Source organism: Oreochromis aureus, linkage group 18 (assembly GCF_013358895.1).
Source record: "Oreochromis aureus strain Israel breed Guangdong linkage group 18, ZZ_aureus, whole genome shotgun sequence".
NCBI classification, from domain to species: Eukaryota; Metazoa; Chordata; class Actinopteri; order Cichliformes; family Cichlidae; genus Oreochromis; species Oreochromis aureus.
In genome coordinates, this window is record NC_052959.1 from 16,346,716 (window position 1) to 16,367,204 (window position 20,489).

At 40.9% G+C, this 20,489-nt stretch overlaps 1 protein-coding gene across 4 annotated transcripts in view; it reads right to left on the reverse strand.

The window, feature by feature from the left end:
• Positions 1 to 20,489, reverse strand: part of LOC116316988 (dipeptidyl aminopeptidase-like protein 6) — a 94,482-nt gene that overhangs the window by 32,863 nt on the left and 41,130 nt on the right. For 3 of the 4 annotated variants that reach the window (XM_039602841.1, XM_039602840.1, XM_031735645.2), the window contains one exon: positions 2,350 to 2,464. In XM_039602841.1, coding sequence (XP_039458775.1) covers positions 2,350 to 2,464 — 115 coding nt within the window. Of the gene's footprint in view, positions 1 to 2,349; positions 2,465 to 16,180; positions 16,651 to 20,489 lie in introns of those variants that run through there. The other variant, XM_031735646.2, reaches the window with a different exon arrangement.

A 20,489-nucleotide genomic window follows, 5' to 3' on the forward strand; every position in this document is an offset into this window, starting at 1 on the left:
CTTATAATATTTACAGTAGATGGCAGTTGCTTTGTGGTGCACAAAATGCCAAAAATACCTTTAGAAGCTCAGCAGCAGTGTCTCTTTCCATTTACCATAAACCATTAAACCAGGAGTTTAATACAAGAAATATTTTATTCCCACCAAACATTACAGCCCGGCTAAGACGGACGCCATTAATGCTTACATCCTGTCATGAGCACGAGCCTCTCTTTACGGCCAGATAAATGCTTCCTTCTGCACACTATGTGTGTAGAATTTGTGTGCACTGAAAAACAGCTAAAGTACTTTTCTCTCTCCTCACCTTGATTACTTGCCAGGAAAATATAAAAGCTTCACATATTCTAATGGATTTTGGTGCGACATTACGACACAGCCCAACAATGATTAGCTGCTCATGAGAATCCAAGGCTTTTGGAGGTATTTTCAATAACTTCTGCAACTTTTGGCACACTGTATTGCAATTATTTTAGCATTTAGTATTTTATAGAATCAGCTGAGGTGACAGTGTAGCTTTGTCAGAGCTTTGCCCTCTCAGAGCTTCATCTCACTTGTCTAATGCTTTTTGCTATTCAAGTTCACGTTTCTTTAATCAGTACCCTTAGGTAGATTTATTTTGCAGTGAAAAGAGCTGGCACCCTTCAGACACAGACACTAGACAGTGTTAGTTAGTTATTTCAAAAAAAAAAGCTCCATACTTCACTGAGACCACAGTTTCAACCCCTCCCCCACTACCTACAGTATACTAATAGATACATTTGAAAAAGAGCTACTGTTATAAATAGATAAATAAATATAGAGAAATATAAATAAATTAGTGCTGTCAGCGTTAATCACTGCGCTAACGCATTAACGAGCTAACCGCGCTAACGCGTTAACAAGCTAACCGCGCTAACAAGCTAACTGCGCTTATGTGTTGACGCTGTGCAGCCCCACGCGTTAACTCGCTAACGGAGATTTGCGGCGTTAATGCTGTTATGGCGTTAACGTCATTTTAACGAGATTAACACTGACAGCACTAAAATACATATAAGTAAATATACCTAAAGATCCTGATTTATATCTCATCTGTCTGAATGCTGAATATCAACATGTCAGAGACATTCAGAGATGGCAAAACCACAGACATACTTTCAAGCAGAAGTACAGATACTTCAAAACTGTGTTCAAAACTACCCCAGTAAGAGTTCTGATGTATCTTCTTTACTTTACATGCTCTAAAATGAACTCAAAGTCTGAAAGTAAAAAGCAGCTTTTCTAGAGCTCTTGTTGTGCCAAGCTAACTGAACTTAATGCTATTTTAATGCAATAACAGATTAATTTTAGTACACGGGAATACAAACTTTATTTTTGATTTTGCTTCCACAACTAAACCAAAAAATACAGGGTTGAAGTGGGATTCGGCAGGTGAACCACTACAAATTATCTTAGGAACACTAAGTTGTTGTAGTGGGTCAGTGTTGGAGAAAAGAATCTCATTAATTTCTGTTGTGAGCTCCAGGCTGCGATCAGCTGACCTGCTGCTCTTGGTGGATTTACACAACTGAACTCAACAACAGGCAAGCAGATGTTTTGATTTTTGTTTACTTTCTTGGCAGATTTCCATCAGCTACACTGACAGTATAGTGTTTATTCTGTCTTTATACTAGACCATATGCAGCTGGGATAAATACTGAATTCAGTTACTGAATTCACCACAGTACAACAAGCTAACCTGTTTATCCTGCACTAAACTGCAGAGCACTTGAATAACACAAAGTTAGTATAAAAATTAGATTGTTTTGCAGGACGTTTCACAATATGAAAAAAAAAACAACTTTATTTCATATACAGATCCAATGCAAGATTAAAAAATGAGGACACTACATGTAAGCTTTATATTTCCAGTTTATCAGATACCACTGAGAACTATCTTATCTTATCTTTAAATCTGTCCTCTCATCTTCCTCTCCTGTCCTGTTCTGAAAATGTAAGGATTAAAAGTGCAGATACTTGTGTAAAAATGTAGGGAATAAAAGTAAAAAATATGTCAAATAAATAAAACTCAAGTAAAGTACAGATACTTGAAAATACTACTTCAGTACAGTAAAAGTACAGTGTCTGGAAATATTAAAGAGAAGACTGTAATTTTTGCATGAGTTTAAATTGTTGGCATAGTCAGTTATGAATGCACATAATTCCTAGGAAACTGGACGGGTAACGTGATGCAAATTACTCATTTTGTTTGAATAAATGTAATAACCTAAGAGGATTAAGCATCCTTGGCATCCTTGGAAATACACACCCACTGAGTGTTAGCATATTTGCATGCAAGTTTGTGTATTTGTGTGCATTTATGGCTATACATACCAGGGCTGAGCAGGATAACAGAGGTGACAATCAGAGAGCAGATGATCAGGATCACCAGCAGGGCTATGGCTATTCCCTTCCAGTTCCTCTGAGGTGGGGCGCTGCCAACAAGGTCCTGAAAAACATAAATATTACATTACAATGAGGCAAAAACAAACAGGAGGAAAAAAAATACCACCTATCAAGCACCCGTAGGCAGCAAATAAAGTACTTCCAGTGCTATAATTCTACTGCACTGTAGAAGATGTTGTGCAACGACATTCAGGTGATTGTATTTTTTTGTACAATGGTTTAGAGTTCATCTCATCATAAATAAAAAAAGAAGTATTTTGTACTGTCACAGTCGGAGGTAGAGATTGGCCGGAGGACAGCTCATTCTGTCAGACAGATGCTGACAACTCAGCCACTTGTGCGCAGTAACAGCGCATCATCTAGTTGCTCCCCGCTGCTCGTATACGAAGAGTCCCCGCAGCTTCGCCTGATAGCTGGAGCGGCGCTACGGCTTCAACACAGACACAACAGGCAGAATAATGAGCTGCTCTCCTCACGGAGCCCAGCAGATGGTAGATGGCTAATCAACACTGTTTGAAACGCACGTACTGCAAAAATCCACAGGACACACAAAACACTTTAAGTGCAAAAGTGCAGCATGCAGCAGTGAGAAGACTGACCAACAATCAAAAACACATCTTCAAGTATTTCAATGTAAAAGCCCTCCGAGTGGCTTTACTGTGTGATTTGCCGGCACAAGCACGCGCCATCAACCGCCTCTTGACACACTGCGTCCATTAGAAAGCAACGGGAACAGACAGTTTTCTGGAATAACTGCAGATGAGTGCTAACCTCCTGAACTCGGAGCTGTCTTTCACTCACTCTGCCTTTAAGATTGGAGGGTTTGTAGCTGCGCTTGCCGGGCACACATGTCAAATATTTCCATTTTCAAGACCGATTAGACTATTTAGAAATGTCATCATCTCACACATAGATCCTTTTAGAAAGTAGTGTCCAACTTTGTTTGGGTTTTTTTGCACTTTAGTATGCTGTATATTTAAGACTCTATTTTTCAGATTATTGAAACTCAAAAACTGAAATTTTTTGAGTTTCAATTACTTCTCTTCATCAGACTGACTTGCACGCCATCTTTAGGTCTCCCCACAAGGCTTAAAGCTCAGGCTGGGCCCTTCTGGATAGTCATGACTTTGCATTGTCCTGGCAGTATGTCTTGGGTCACTATTGTGCCAAAGGTGAATCAATGTTACAGTTGCAGGTCTGTGCAAGCAGAAAAAAAGGGACCTGCGTCTTTCTAAAAGAGCTTGCTGTTTTCAGTTCAGTGGCACACTGTGTGACTTTTACAGAAATGGAAACAGTCAATAAAATAACTACCACAGCATGCCCATCTCCTCACCAACCTTCTCGCTCTCGTACAGGGCAGAGTTTCCACAGCTGCTCCAGTTATTTGACCATTTACCATTTAAGCACAGAGGAAGGTTATTATGGAAAACAAAGGCACTATCACCATTTTTTTCCTTCAGCAGACAGTGGCAGAGAGAAATGAACTGTGAGAGTGAGGTTTTCACAGGTGCACACATGCAGTCCTCTGAATAACCATCTTTAGCAGCAATAACTTGAAGTAATCATTTTCTGTATGACTTGTTTCTCACATTATTGTGGAGGAATTGTGCCCCCTTGTCTTTACAGCATCGCTTCACTTCATTGAGGTATGTGGGCATTTGTTTATGCGCATTCAGATCAGATTGAGGTCTGGACTCTGACTGGACCAAAGCAACACCTTTATTCTTTTCTTTTTCAGTCACTCTGTTGTAGATTTGTTGCTGTGCTTGGGATCATTGTACTGTTGCATGACCCAGTTTCGGACAGGCTTTTGACTCTGGAACAGAGGAGCTTATGGTCAACTCAATGATCAACAATGTGCTTGACAGGTGGTATGAGGGCCTTACACTGATTTGGTTTTCAGTGACACTGTGCATTTTAGTCAGACATCCCCACTTTGATCTCATCTATCCAACAGACATTGTTCCAGAGGTCTTGAGATTTATTCAGATGCAGCAAACTAAAGCTGTGCTGCCAGGTTCTTTTTAGAGAGAAGAGGATTTCTCCTGGAAACCCTTCCAAACAAGCCATACTTTTTCAGTCTTTTTCTAATTGTGCTGTCATGAAGTTTAACATTAAACATGCTAAGTGAGGCCTGCAGATTCTGAGATGTAGCTCCTGGTTATTTTGCAGTTTCTCTGAGCACTGAGCAGTCTGACCCGACACGTGTTGATGACCAATTAACCACTAGAATTTCTAAATTCTGTGCAAAAACATGCTTTAACACTATAATTATGGGTTATTGCTAATATACTGGTGTGGAAAATTATATTAATTTTATTGTAATTGAAGTGTGTAAAGTGAAGGCTCTGAAGCGACCCATTAGGGTATCGCTCTACTCGATTGCATCCAGCGTGTTGAAGGGTCGAGGTTAGAAATTGCAGCCAGATATGATTTCCGTGCATCATGCTTGCCAGCCATGTGGCCCCACAAACAGACACGCACATTTGCACATTAATGCCTCTGGTCACAGTCAGTGAGACAAGTGAGCAGCTTCAGCCACCCGTATCAGTCCAGCTGCTCATAACCATGTTACCAATTAGTCCTGGTCTCTCTCTGCCTGTAGTCAGGAGAGTGGTTATACGGTACGGAGGGGCTCAGTGAACCACTCACAAGTTAATGAGGGGTGCGTGTACACAGGAGAGAGAAGCAGACAGCTCAACTGGTGAGCAGAGACAGCGCTTCTTATATATTTGAAGACTTTAGCAAGTTACGATACAGTAAATGTTTAAAATGATCCTTTGTGTACGGCACCTGTGTGTGTTTACTTTGCTTGCGCACCTACTGTCTCTGCACAGTTTGTCTCACAGCAAAGCAAATCAATAGTGAAGGCAGAGAGTACATATAGAAAAACAGCAGGCACATCAATAAGTTGATGCATTGCTGCAGAGGTAAGGATTTTCACAACAGCGTGTATGGAGTCGTATGCTGGGTTCATAAGATATTAATCTCCCTGTGTTATCGCGCCCCAATAGGAAAGACACGATATCTGCAATCACTTCAGACTTCTGACCGAGCCAGAAATAAAAGGCTCTGATGCTCTGACCGGCTTTGCTGATAATGACCTCCTTTCAGCAACTGCTAACTTTTCACTTCATAGAGTTGTCTGTGTATCTGTGTGAAAAATGTAACAGGATCCAGTCCAGCCTAACACATCAATCAATACACATGGCATTTGGAAATAATCAACATAACAAAGTAAGGAAAAAAAATCTCCCATCAGAATATTTCAAAACACTGTGACATTTAGTTACAGCAATTCTTCCACCTATGACAAATGCAGCTATAACGACAGCAGAGCGCCATTTCTATCACAAATACATCTCCCACAGGTCCCGTGGGCTAGTGCAATTGCAGAATACATATGATTTGACAAACAGCAGCAGCAGCTTCCTTCCAGGATGGCAGGTTCTGTAAACAGACAGTCGAACATTCAATTACGAGTCAAAGAGCTTTTCCGCAATCCTGATCAATAGACAATCAAAGACTGCTGGACGTTTGCCTTCTTCGCCGTAAAAATATATAAATAAATAACTTAAAAAAATAAAAACGGCTCAGGTTGAAACGGTTGCCACCATTAAAGTGGTATGTCAATATTTCTGGATGCATAACACTGACCTGACTAAGATCAGATCGATGTTTATTGTGCTACACGGTGGACAACAGAGCCGTCAAAACAGCTGTCACAGCTGTTTAAAACGCCCATTCAACAAAGCCACTGCAACAAGGTGAGCATTAGTAGTGCACTTACTGAGGGTGAGCCTCAAAGCTACGCAACGCTGTAAGAAGCTGTACTGAACATTAACAGATACGAGATTGCCCTTATCTGTCTGAATTTATTAGATGGATGCATTTCCACCTCAGAGCTGTAAAACTTATGTCCTGTATTACATAAAGTACATATTTATTCAATGCTATGGTTTGTAAAAACTAAAACATAACTCACTACAGAACAGGTTTTACCAACTTTTATCGTTTTTTTCTGTCTTATAGTAGTAAGTCTGAATATGTCTTGTTTAAAATGAATGGGTCTTTTGATTTAGTGATTTTAAAAGTGTTTCTGAAAAGACCTATATAGCTGCTTTCACTTTGAAAGAGTAAAAAGGTTCACATTTGGAGGTAGGCAGGCTACAGAAACACATTCGACCTGGACGAAGGAGTTCATGGTGCAACATTTGCTTAGGTTTAGGTTTAGAAAAAGCTCAAAGCTCCCGGTCTAAAGACGATATCACCAGTGCACTTTGTGGAGACTGTGAAGGCCAACTGAGTACAGTGAATTCATTGTCAGGTTGAAGAAACTTTTTTGAGATGATTTGAGCTTCGTAACATGGTGCGCTATCCAGCTGGAAGCAGCCATCAGAAGATGAGTACACCGTCCTCATAAAGAGATGGACGTGGTGAGCAACAATTTTCAGATAGGCTGTGATTTTTAAATGATGCTTAGTTGCTGATAGTGCTGTAACCTGATGTGATCTGCTGCTGCTGCTGTAGCCCAACCCAGTATCATGGCAAAGCATGTAATAGACACGCCAGTCCATCGTGTCCATTTCATGCTTTGCCTCGCCAAAGTGTGAAATGGACACCGATGCAGAAGTTGCATTACCAGCAGGGGGAAGAAAATATATTTAAAGCCGAGAAGTCGCTTGTGGGCAAGGAAGGTATGAAGTACTTTCCAGGGTCCTTAATCACCAGACACGATTAAGCAATATGACTAACATGGAAAATTGTGTTAATAATGTCTGTTTAAATGCTTTGCTGTGATTGTTTTTATGAAGGCTGCTCGTACTGCAGCCTTTATCCTGACACTGGGTTGGCTAGACGATCTGCTTCAAGGTTTAACATGTTGTACATTCAGAGATACTTTTCTGCATACCTTGGTTGTAATGAGTGTTTTTTTAGTTGCTGTAGCTCTCCTATCAGCTCCAAGCAGTGTGGCCATTTTTCTCTAACCTCTGACCTCTGACTATGCATTTCCACACAGAGATTTACCGCTCACTGGACATTTTCTCTTTTTCAGACCATTCCCTGTAAACCCCAGAGATGACTTTGTGGGAAAAATCCCAGCCGATCAGCAGTTTCTAAAATAAATAAACCATAAAACGTTCAAAATCACCTTTCTTCCTTATTTTCAGGCTCAATTTGAACTTCAACAGGTCTTCTTGACCTCGTCTAAATGACTAAATGCATTGAATTGCTGCCATGTGAATGGCTGGTTAGATATTTGAAACCGGGCCAGTAGAATATGTATATATAATGAAGTGAGGGTATAAAGAAGTAAGGATTTGTTTCAGAATAACTAAGTTATTGTCGTCTCTGTTAGGATCATCAGCATGAGCTCCTATGTTGTATACATTTATTTAGTTAAGAGCATATATGTTAAAATAGAACTGCTCTCTCATACAGCCCACTGTTATTAAAGTGTCTCAGCTCTGATTGCTTTAACTGTGCAGAGTGCTTTATCCCTGTTTAAAACGCTCAACGCTTCACCCACCTACTCAACCACAGAACAGAGAGCTCCACACTAATTCACTTACATAAAAATGCATGACAATTATCAGCACAGCTTCCAGAAAATAAACCCTACAGAGACATATAGAATCTAACCTTAGCTGCACAGTTTGTTTTCCTGGGTGTTCAATGTGTTTAAGAATATAGCAAACTGAAGGAGTTTGTGGGAGATGTTGAGTTTTCTGGAAAGCTCTTAACAAGTGGAAAAAGTGCATCTGTGTATAAGTGGAAATCTTGACCTTTAGCAGCATTTCAGATGCAGGCTGGCTCTCTGCATTAGGCTATCTCCTTCTGTTAGTCTGTGTGTGAAGAGCACGCATGCATGCCTTACACCTGATAACAATAAAAGCTGCATCAATAAATTAGAACTGCAGCCATTTTCACCCTCTTCTCTACAGACACACATCTAAATAAACCCATCCCCATACTGGCATCTCTAAAAAGACAGAAAACCCCAAGAGAGAGGAAGCAACAAGAATTTTTCCTGATCTATTTGTTGCTATTTCCATTCTGTTTCGAGACAAAGGGGCTGTAAAAAGAAGGCATCTTTTAAGGTCAAGCTCCCTTTACCCCCCTACCGCTCTCTCTCTCTCTAATCCTCTCTCCCTCCCACTTTCCTTTTGTCTAAGCATCTCTTTGTCTCTCTGCTCGCTGCTGAAGTGTGAAATGGATCTTTCCTGATCTTTGAGCACCTGGTTTCCAAGGGAACCAAGAGAGCCGTTTGAGTCAGATTTGCAGTGAAGATGGTGCTCGCTGGTACAGTACAGCGGGGACTAATATTACCGCTGACTGCCATGTGGGAAACAAGGGGCTTGAGAAATTAACCTAGGATTTAGGGAAAGAAAAGGAAACGAGGGGATATAGATGTTTGAAACTCGATGTATCCCTTCAGTGTAATGTCCTCGCTGTCTCGGGACAGTAAAACTTCAGAGTGAAGCAGTAGCCTTTGGACATAGGGGGAAACTTTTCCTCTGGAACAGCATCAATAAATCATGGGCATTCATGAGTGAGATTAAGAATTCATGCCAGCTGGCTTTTGGCTCATGAATAGTAGGGCACCAGCCTCGATGTGCCCGTCCAGCCTTTGTCCTTTTTGAACTGCAACTCAACTGAAACAAAGGAAAACAACAGGCTGTTTAGATGACACACAGTAACCTGGTTGTGGATGTGATGAGAGAACAGGAGTTAGGCCACTTCTTTAGTCTTTAGAACCGGGGCACATAAGTCAGCACACGTAATTAAAACATTAAGAAGAAGCACGCTCAGTCATGGCCAAAGATAACCAGAGTACTTATACTTTTTGTGCCTCTGAAAACATGATAGCAGTTTTGAGGTAGAGTAGGAAGTTGCAAAAAATTACAATCATATAATCAGACTAGATACTCATTTGCAACAGTATTAATACCAACAGTGGCATCTTTGCCTCCTCCAGCTGACAAAACTTCACACAGCGTGCTCTTCCCCTCGCTGCCAGCTGAACAGTAGCACGAAAAACTTGCTGAAGCATCTTAAAAAACCAAAATGCCTGTCCTCATCAATAAAGCTCCTGTTTCAACAGCAGTACTGAAGTATTAATCAGTCTGTAACGTCAATAAACCGCGTTAACTTAACAGCATACCACAATTATTTGTGTCTAAACTGTTCTCCTAAAGCCCCAGATTGAAGCTGACAAAAGTCTACCCACAAGTAGACAGACAGCAGCAGCCAAAATTAACAACTCTATTTGATCAGCAACAAAAATATGGTGCCAAGTCACCAGAAGCAAAGGAAATAAACAGGGCTGTAGCCAAATTCATTTGCACCAACCAGTATGGTTATCGGTATCAGTTTGAAATTCTGGCCTTGTGACAATCCTACTCATGAGAATCAAACTGTGGGAGCTATTCTATATAACACAGATAATCAAAGTAGGTGAATTAAAGTAAAAAGGAAGCATGAACGTACATTGAGAGTAAAGTTACTGTATAGAAAAGGAGTGAAGCAAGAGTCTTGGGCCGGAATACCCTGAAAACATCTCTCTGTTTGTGCGTGACTTTGTGATCCAAAACAGTGAAAACATGGAAAATTCTCCTAATTTAACTTTGTTTTTAACCACAGCCGCCTTTGGCTTTCTTTATTATTTGATGTTTATAAAGACAACAGAGCTGATTAGAGTCCTGGTGTGAAACAGGCCCGCGCAGTCAAAAAATTAAGGTCAAATTAATTACTAGCAACTGGAAAAGCTTTTGAATTGTAATAAATTGGTCCTTAGATGTGAGATTAATGATAAGTAGGGCTACGTTACATCTGTGTTAGGAAAATTCTTTGCAGCAAAGTCTTTGGGTCGTTTCTCTCGCAGCCACAATTTAACATGTTAAAACTTTTGTATCGTTTCCATTGCCTTTTGTCAGCACTACAGACGAATAAAGAAACTTGGCTGGTTAAACTGACAAGCTCTGCTGCACCTTATTCTCTTTTCAGATTTCCAGACAGCTTTAGCGTACGTGCTTCTTCACTGATGAGAATCTAATAATATGACTAAGCCACTGTAGCAGAGCTGCAAAAACTTAGCAAACATCTCCATCTGTAAGATGACCCTCAGCTCGCAAGGCGCTCCAATCCCCAGAGAATGTTTTCAGCAAACGTCCCTGGCTGCTTCGCTGATTAATGTTCACCATCTTAGTGCTAACTTTGTCTTTCTGCCATTTGGTGCTGATGAGCTGATGGTGTACAGCTGGGTGCAGCTGCAGTGTAACTCAAAAGCGGTGGGAGGGTATAACAAACCATAAAATTACCGAAAAAAACAACATAAAAAGGTTAAATGTCCTTATAGAGATAAAGGAAAAGATCATTTGAGCCATTCTTACTATACAAACTTGGACCTGTGCAGCTCTGAACCAAAAACTTTTGACCTACTTATTTTCTGTAAGTGGCAGTGGTTGAAGTCGAGATGGCATGGCAGTAGTATTAGCGACACCATTGATATACTGGAGTGGTAAGTGAGAAGAAGACAAGTGCACTGAGTGGTTCTTTCACAACAAGTCAAAACTATATTAAATGATTTATGCTGCTGGCTTTTATGCCATTATCTGTGTTCACCTGGGGATAAATTATTCAGTAACTGATGAGGTACTTTTATTCTTCCGTGGTCTAGACACTTCAGTCTTTGCAGGCAACAGCACTGTCGATGTTGACCATCTTAAATTATATTACACCCAGCCACTCATTTAGAAGTCACGTAAGGGCCGCAGTCATCTTATTATGAGTGGCAGTCAAGACAAGCGATTCTTATCTTTAAGACTCTTTATCTTGCACACAAAGTCAGAAACATGGCTTAAAAACACACATACATGTTCTGAGATGAAATGCTGTGCAACTATACCCCAAGTTAAACCCCCCAAAAAGCAAATTAAGTATCCATTGACTCATCTACAGCTTACAGTAGGCACTAAACAGCAACATCACAGAGAAGTCGTCTCTACTTGACAATCAAAACTGTTGCAGAGATCCAGCAAAAATTACATAAAAAGTGCAAAGTGTGCCAAACAATTTAAAAATAAGGTTCCAGCATTTCTGTTTCTTGTATTTTGGCATGAGAACAACATGTTTTCTTCCTTATTCTGCTCATTTGGGCAGTTGTTCTCTCTCCAGCTTTTAAACTGCAGGTGGATTTTTTTTTCTTGTGAAAACAGAAATGAGTCTGAGTAGCATGAAACTTCACCATCGATGAATGTGACAGGTAAATGTGAAGGGAGGCCACAAAGTCAAGTTCATCCTACAGTCCTGGCAGACCCCACATCAGGCCTTCTACACATCCTAGGGTGTGTTATTTCAGACCCCAGTCACACTGGCCTAGAGACCAGCCAAAGATCATTTGGTAACCACCAGTCACAAAGGAAAAGTTGCTCCTTTGTAACTGGAAGTTGTTGGAAGTTGGACGCAGTCGTGAAACTGGTAGCAGATTGCTGCGATCACCAGTAGTCTGCACGGAAGACACTATTTACCTACGTAGCCTGAGGCTACGTCCACACTAATGCATTTTCGTTTGAAAACGCATCGTTTTCTCTCCGTTTTGGCCTCCCGTCCACACTGAGACAGTGTTTTCGCTCATGGAAAACGCAGCGTTTTGAAAACGCTCTCGAAAACACATACATTTGAAAACGGTGCTTTCGCGTCGCAGTGTGGACAGCGAAAACGGAGACTTTCTAAAACGATGACGCATGTTAGTCATATGCAGTCATGTGACCAATTAAACTAAGATAGCGGAGGGCATTATACAGCAGTTGTTTTGTTTGCTCTCAATTTTGACAGCCCTGTTAAAGATTAATATCAGTTTGTACATGCTCCAGATAGCTTTTCTTCAAATTCTTTAACTCTCACTCGCTTTTGCAACTTTGTACTTTTGTGTTACTCGCAGCAACAACTCCACCTCATTGTTAGTCCATTTAAAAAGTTGGTGCTTTTCCTCAACATTTTGCCGCAACGTTTCAAAGAGCCTGAAAGTAAATAAGCGGCAGACAGAAATGAGGCAGGTCGAATCTTCTTGCGTTTCACGCATGCGCAGTACTGGAACGTAAGCGTTTTCGGCCATTTCAATGTGGATGCGACTGAAAACGCTGGTGTGGATGCGGAGCGTTTTCAAACGAAAACGCCATTTTCAAATCTATCCGGGCTAGTGTGGACATAGCCTCACTACTCAGCAAGTGGCAGAGAAACTGTGAAAAGTGCAACACAAACTGGAAACACAGACAGTTCCCCTTCAAAGTAAAAGTTGTGCTTTAGCACTGCAACCAAAACAGCTCAAATAGCCCAATTTTGAATTTTGAAAGCTGTCTCCGTTTCTGATTTGCGTCACACTTTTTCACACTACCACTCAGTGTTTAGTTTACCACCAACCATTTGCCATCCGGTCATCGACAGGTGCCTAAACCAGTGCTACTCAGGCCTAAGCTGCTTTAGCTGCTTTGCAGTCTTGCTTCTCCTCATTTTGCTGCTTTTGATTTACTTGAAATCACTGAAGCCTTCTGTGGCCTTTATAAAGACCTTGTTGCTACACTGTCAGCTTCTTCCTCACTACATGCACACTAGAGATCCCAGAAATGAGCCAAATATTGAAAAATGATTGCAGACAATGATTCATTTCAATTTTAATATAGCACTAAATCACAACAACAGTTGCCTCAAGGCACTTTTATTGTAAGATAATACAACATTACAGAGAAAACACCAACAATCATCGGACCCCTTATGAACAAACACTTGGCGACAGTGGGGAGAAAAAACCCTCCTTTTTAACAGGAAGAAACATCCAGCAGAACCAGGCTCAGGGAGAGGTGGCCTGGGTGACCGGTTGAGAGTGAGCGGGAAACTTTAATGTTTCCCCAGAACTAAAAACTCCATCAAAGTATAGAGGCTTACAGTGTTGCTATGATTGAAGGTGCACTGATTTCCTGGGTGACCCATCTTCATATTAATAGTCTGGAAAAAAATCCACAAGACAGATGGGGAGGAAATCCAGCCTGCAAAGGATAAATAATTTCTGTACGCCTCAACGATAAGAAGAAGCTTCGGGACAAAGTGGGAAATGGGCGTTGTTTTCAGGCGCACAGAAAAAACAAAACAAAAGCAGAGATATAAAAAAGTATATTCTCGTCTGCGTGTGCCTCTTCATTTGTTTTTGTAGGAATGGATAACAGAAACTGGGGAGGAGATGAGAAAAGTAAAAATGACATAGCATTAAAACTCCCTGACTCTATCCACTAGGGACGAGGGGAAGATGGAGGTTAAGATGGGTTTTTTGAGAGGACACAAATCGCTGCCTGCCTCTGAACAAAACTGGCTCGGCTATCTTTCAATCATCAGAAGGACTGTAGCACACAACGACGTGACTGAAGCGGAATCACTGGAGAATAGATCAGCTGGAAGTGCCCCTTGCTGTTTTAAAAATCCCCCTTTTTCAAATGGAATGTTTTCTCTTTAAAAATGCTCTTAAAAATTAAATCCATTTTCAGTTAAGAGGAAAAAGAGGACAGCTCGTCTTCTTTCAGAATAATTACCTGCAGAAAAATAAGGACCTAATATGATAAGGGATCAGGAAAAAAAACATCTGCAGCATTGAAATTTCATTTAATGATGCTTGTGTACCCATTTAATTCACCTGGTAACAGGTTCTCTTTTTTCCACTGCACATCACCTTTGATTCCCCCCCCCCCCTGTCTGGATGGGTACTTGTGATTTAAATGACAGCCCTGCTACCTTGAACAAGACAATAACCAATAACACTAAAAAACAGCAAGTACAGTAATGGAGGAGACATGAAACAAAAAAAAATGTGGTGCAGTGGCAAAATTGTGCGGCGCCTTCAAACCATCACGATAATCAACAATGCGAGAGAGTTGCAGTGGTGCTCAACAAAAGAGAGCAATAATCATGGCGTGTCAGATAAAGAGCATGTAGGTACATTTCCTGAGCGTGTAATGACTTTCCTAATGAAGGCAGCTTTTGGTTTTTTGTTTTTGTTTTTTTAAAAGAGAGAAAAAGTTTCCACCTATTCATTCCCCTATACAAATTTTATTAAGGCTGCATGGATGAAGTGCACAGCCTGCATTACAGACAGTGTTCAAATCTCAGATGTGTTTGCTCCCTGCACGCTACTTCCTCTGCTATGATATCTTTATCTCTCTGCCTCTGTCTCCGCACCATTAAAGAGCAGACACACAGGCGGGCATTCGCATTTGAAGCTGATATTTCCAACGAGCAAGGTCACTGTTGGAGCTACACAGTCAGCGTTATATTTTCCAAGCTTCCCATCCAAGCAGGAAGTATGCTGCCTGCTGTTGTTTCGTGCAAAGTGTTTTGCACAGTAAAACAAAGGAAGTTGAGGCCGGTCACATATAGAAATCGCTGGCTGGGAACAAAGATGTACCGCTCCTTTCTTCAACAAAGGTGAAACGTTTGCTGCTTGTGCGTGTGATAGCTGTGCATTATGTGAGTTGCAGTGATGTGCAGATGAGCCCATGTGCCTTTCGCTTTCTGAGCTCGCCTTTTTTCAAGTCTGACGCCCGACTTCCTCTCAACCTTCAAAAGAGCTCACACACTCTCTCTGTCTCTTTCTTCTTTAAAACAAAAATTGATCTGAACACGGTTAAAGATCTGCTGTACCGCTGTCGACTCCGCAGTCCCGCTTTTATAAATGTATGAATGCGACGCAAAAATAAACACTTTACAACTAAAATATTCAAAGGTGCTGTGACTGCACTGGAGAGACGAGAAAGAAAACTTCATGCAAGTTGAGGCACAGGAAGCAGTCAGATGAGTTCCACTTTTACAGATGCCACACTTCATTACGTGCTGACCAATCAGCAGTCACAGTGAATAACCCTCATCACCTCAGTGAAATTAACCTTTATTATGAGTCTTGTGTATTCAGTGCAGCATTTGAGCCAAAAAAACAATGAACAGCTGTTATGCAACTAGTTTTATTGTTGACATGTTTCTGCTCCATACGCCAAACGAGCTGCTTTTGGTGAAGCACTTTTCAACCTAAATTATGCCATCAATGCCAGAAGCTCAGTTATGTAAACGCACAAGTAGCGTCTGTGTGTGTGTGTGTGTGTGTGTGTGTGTGTGTGTGTGTATGCCATTACATCACCTCACAGTGTTCCCTATAGCCTCATACTGAGCACAATTTAAACTGAATTAGTTAACAGAACACAGAGCAATTAACGCCCACTCTCTCACACTCCGTTTCTTTCCCTTTTTTTCTCCGGCACACACAGTTGCTCACATGCAAAATGCATGATTTTGTCAACTGAACACCCCCCTCTACAGACACACACACAAACACAACCAAACATTCCTAAAAACTGTGTGCTGTCACCAGAAGCTGTCACACTGTTAATGAAAACAGGACACCAACAGGTTCCATTATAGAAGCTACACCTGTGGGCTGAGGTTTCAATAGGAGCTCATTCAATATTTAGGCAGAAGTTTAGAAGGAGGCAGCATACATTCAAACTGCAGCACTCAAAAGCTTTTCCAGCTGCTGATTCACGAGTCAAACACACAGAAACACACATACACGCAGACAGATAACATGCAATCTAATAGAAAGCCAGGCTGTTTCGAATATGTTTCTTTAATTTTCGTGAAGAAAAAAAAACTGTTTGCGCCTCCGCTGCTTCCGAGAGATAAGGAGCGGAACAATTAGGAGTCAGCTCCCCTGAAGACCTACCTGATCCTGCTGCTGATGCTGAGCCACTTTCCCCGGCCCATTAGCTGCGTCTTTTGCCGAAGTCATGACGCCAAATCAAGAAGAAAAACGGGAGAGAAGAGCCGCGCACACGTCCGCTGCTGACAGGTGCAGAAAAAATGAAGCGGAGAAAAGAGGGGGAGCACACCGAGAGAGAGAGAGAGAGAGGCAGAGGGAGAGAGAGAGAGAGAGGGGGAGAATGCGCGTAAAGTGTTCGAGGCTATCCACGAGTGATTTGCTAGAATAACGCAGAGACATCGTGGGTGCAGAAGGCGCAAAGTTCAGGAGCTGACGTGCAGAAGTCTGTGGACCGCTGCCATGTGGGAGGTTCGGTTTACCTCGGAGCGGGAGTGGTGTCATCCACGACAGCTGGATGTGCTTAAAAAAAAACAAAAACGCAAACCTACATGATTCTTTTCAGTTAATTATTCGTGGTTCGGCGCTACTTGGGGGTCTCCTATTTGAAGAAATTGTCAATTTAGAGGAAGTTTCAGGTTCTAAGTTTAACGAAAATGAAGACCAAAAAGGTCAAATTGACTTCTTTGCAGAACTTAGTACCACCAGGCTGGACCTCTCTGCAGTGGAGACGGAAGCAACCAGCTGCTGTGCCAAAAAGTGATTTCCGGTATTTGCCAACAAATAATTTAACCGGATGTAAATGACTCATTGGATTATAATCACTGAAACGTGTCAAAAATATCTCTCGTGAATGATATCAAGTCATTTTAAGACAGAAAGAACATTTCTGTCAGAGGTAGAAGCTGCAATCAGTTTGATATATCTTTTATTTATGCATGTAAAACTCTCAATGACATTTTCCAAGAGAGATCGGGTCAAGAGGGCAGCAGAAATTGCAACAAATATTTATTAGTCCTTTATTTATTCAGGTAAAAATCTCATTGAGATTTAAAATCTCATTTCAAGAGACCTGGCATCATGGCAAAAGTCACATACCACAAGGTATATAAATATAAATAAATATATTTTATATTATACATATACATATATATATATATATATATATATATATATATATATATATATATATATATATATATATATATATATATATATATATATATATATATGTGTGTGTGTGTGTGTGTGTGTGTATATAAAGATATTTTAAGTGACCAAAAAGGGGTAGATTTATTAAAATGAGGACATCAATAACATAACCCCCCCGTTTCTGTATTTTATATATAACCCCTTTGTGAATCCGGTTGACTGCAGATTTATCAGTATAAGGAAATGTATTAGATAATAAAAACACACAAAAACACCGCATTGCTCCTTTTCTTCCCTTGCACAATCTAGAGGGGAGCTCAAGGTTTTGTCCTTCCACCTGGGCCTATATTTAGTCTTACCAGACTCCTCTCCGCTCAGCTCTGAGCTTGCAGCAACTGATAATATGGAGAACTGTCAGTTTGTATCACATCACTGTGGGCACTCATTATTACTGGCAAGTCCATTATACAGGAAATGGAAACAAGAATCAATGCGAGAAGAACAAAATACTTTCAGTTATAAGCATGGACTCTTTTCAGATGGGATTGGTGCTCCTATCTTACTAAAGCCTGAATACACTCATGGCTGTTAATGCTATCTACATCGCAGTTTAGGGAATAGATTTGCATAGAGCGTCTATAGCCATAAAAATCATATTCGCTCCAGTGTACTGCCACCGCTGCTGTACTGTCTGCCAATAAAACAAAGGCTTGCTGCTGGCCTCGCTCTTGAGAAGCAGTGTTATATCGTCCTCCCACATCGAGCAGAAATAGTCTCGGTTCCTGACAAAACATTGTTTATACTGTAACTTTCTCACCGTGCGCCACATCTCTGCGAGCACACACAATCCACATTCTTGTTAGCACAGCTTGTCTGCCTATTTGTGCTGCACACATGAAAACACACACGCGCACGTAGGGCGCTCTCGTGCTGGAGAGACAGTTTCTTCTGAAGTCATGCACAGTCTCTACAGGCCTCTTGGCCTTTTGAACCAATCATCTGCTGGAGGGAAAGGAACTGAACAATCCCAGAAAAAGAGAAACACACACCAAAAAAAAAAGTCCGTGATGTGAGTCACTGACACAGATAGGCATGCGTACAAGAATGAGGGAAAGATTCTGTGGTTGCAATAATGTTTTCAGCAGCGGTCTTGTTGCAGCCCTAAGGGCTAATTATTGCTTGTTTACAAGCGAGGAAATATTATCTTTCTGCAATTTGTGCATCAATACATTAACAAGAATAGAAGAGCAAACTCTAAAGATCTAGGTAAACATGCAAAGTTTAAAAAGCATATAAAATCATAGAATTAACACTTATTGTTGATTGTTTTTGCTTAGGTTACAAGTCAGAAATACACCATTCAGGGATATTCTACACTTAGATCTGTTTTACTTACTTGGAAATTTGGGAATTTGGGAATTTGTGTGTTGCCTGTGAGATCAGGAAAAAGATGCAACAGTACATCAGCCCAGGCTACACCTAAACTATGTTGAACTGATTACACTTGGAGGAGTCTCATGCTCAGCTGGAGAATTTCTTCAGATCTTTGGACTAAAATCTTTAAGGATTCACTTAATCCAAATTCCTAGGCCCTGAGAATCGTCATATTCACTGTTAAAAATCATGCTGTGTATGCGGTACCATAACAGAAATAACTATGAGGTTTAATACTTTACAAATAATTATTTCTGCATGCCAAATGATGGCACTGAGCACACTGAGCGTTTCTTCTTCACTCACTATGCATTTACACGCCACTCTGCATTTAATCATTAGTTATTATTAATATCATGTGCTCTTCCACAGTATGTCTTTTATCCTGTCTTGGCAGATGGCTGCCCCTCCCTGAGCCTGGTTCTTGAGAGGTTTTTTCCTGTTTAAAGGGAGTTTTTCCTTCCCACTGTCGCCAAGTGTTTGCTCAAAGGGGGTTGTTTGATTATTGGGTTTTTTTCTCTGTTATTTTCTCTGTTATTAGGTCTTTACCTTACCTTGAAATATAAAGCATCTTAAAGGGAATGTTGTTGTGATATCTTAGATCTGTCTGCTGGTGACAGTTTACTCCTCTGTGTATTTCAAGAGAGTTTCGACTATAAGCTGGGATCACCAATAAGAATGGTATTTATCAACAAAATTAATTCCTTGGTCATGTTTACTTAAATCTGTTACACAGTGAGGTTTTTCTTTTTTGAGTAAGCTCAGATCTGTGCATTACTGTATCAGTAAAAACCAACCAGTCTGCAGCAACAGAAAAATTTAAAGCAGATAAATGGACCAGCTCTAGAGAATGTAAAATGCTACCTGCCCAAAGTGAAGATGGGAAAATGGAAGAAATTAAACACGCAGAAGCAAGTGTAGAGACAAAGTGGTTGAACACAATGATAAAGTTTCACAGTGCTGCAAAATGAAGCTCATATCTTTCTGGCTGGATGATGGGACTAAACACAGATAATACCAAACACAGCATTTTGGTCCTGCTGTCATCGCACAGCGCCTCACACGGCCCGAGGGAGCCGCACAACCAGCTCACTGCCAAGAATGGTTTCAGCACCGCGGCTGTGGACAGCTCCACTGACACCAGAGAGGAAAGCCTGTTTACGATTTAATCCTCAGTGTGTGACCGTCTCTGTCCTACCTTTATTATCTGTTTTCACTCACAGGCTTTCCACAGCTGCTCAGTGAAAAGATCAGGAGGAAGAGCAAGGGGAAGCAATTTCCTAACAATTAGCTGCACTAAATTTTTAAAAGTTTTTAGCAGACGCGAAAAGCAACAGGAAACAATTTACAAGATAAACAGCGTTAAACACAGAGTGCTTATTCGACCAGCAGAGCTCTAACAAACAAGAGATGAGACTCAAACGCGGCGAGGGGTACGGCGATTGATCACAACACATTCGATGAAACAACACAGGATCAGGCTTAATTGGAGAAACAAAACAAAGTGGAGCCATTTAGGGTCAGAGCACGCCAGCGGACCCTGTTTCTTTTTTAAAAACAAGGCTCACCTATTAGTCAGTTTCTATTAGTTAACTGACATTAAATGCATTCATATTTAACTCATTTAGCAGTTACTCATATAGGCTGCTACAGTAGACCATCGAAAAGCTTCAAGCAGTAAATGCATCTTTGCTTAAATTACTGGCAGAGCTTTCCTTTTCTTTTCACAAGACCTACAAAGTGCCATTCATTTAACAGTCAATAAACGCTGTGAAAGCCTTCAACTGCATGCTAGTGCCCCCCAGTGATCACTACTTGTCCAACACCTTGAAGACTAATCAATATTGAG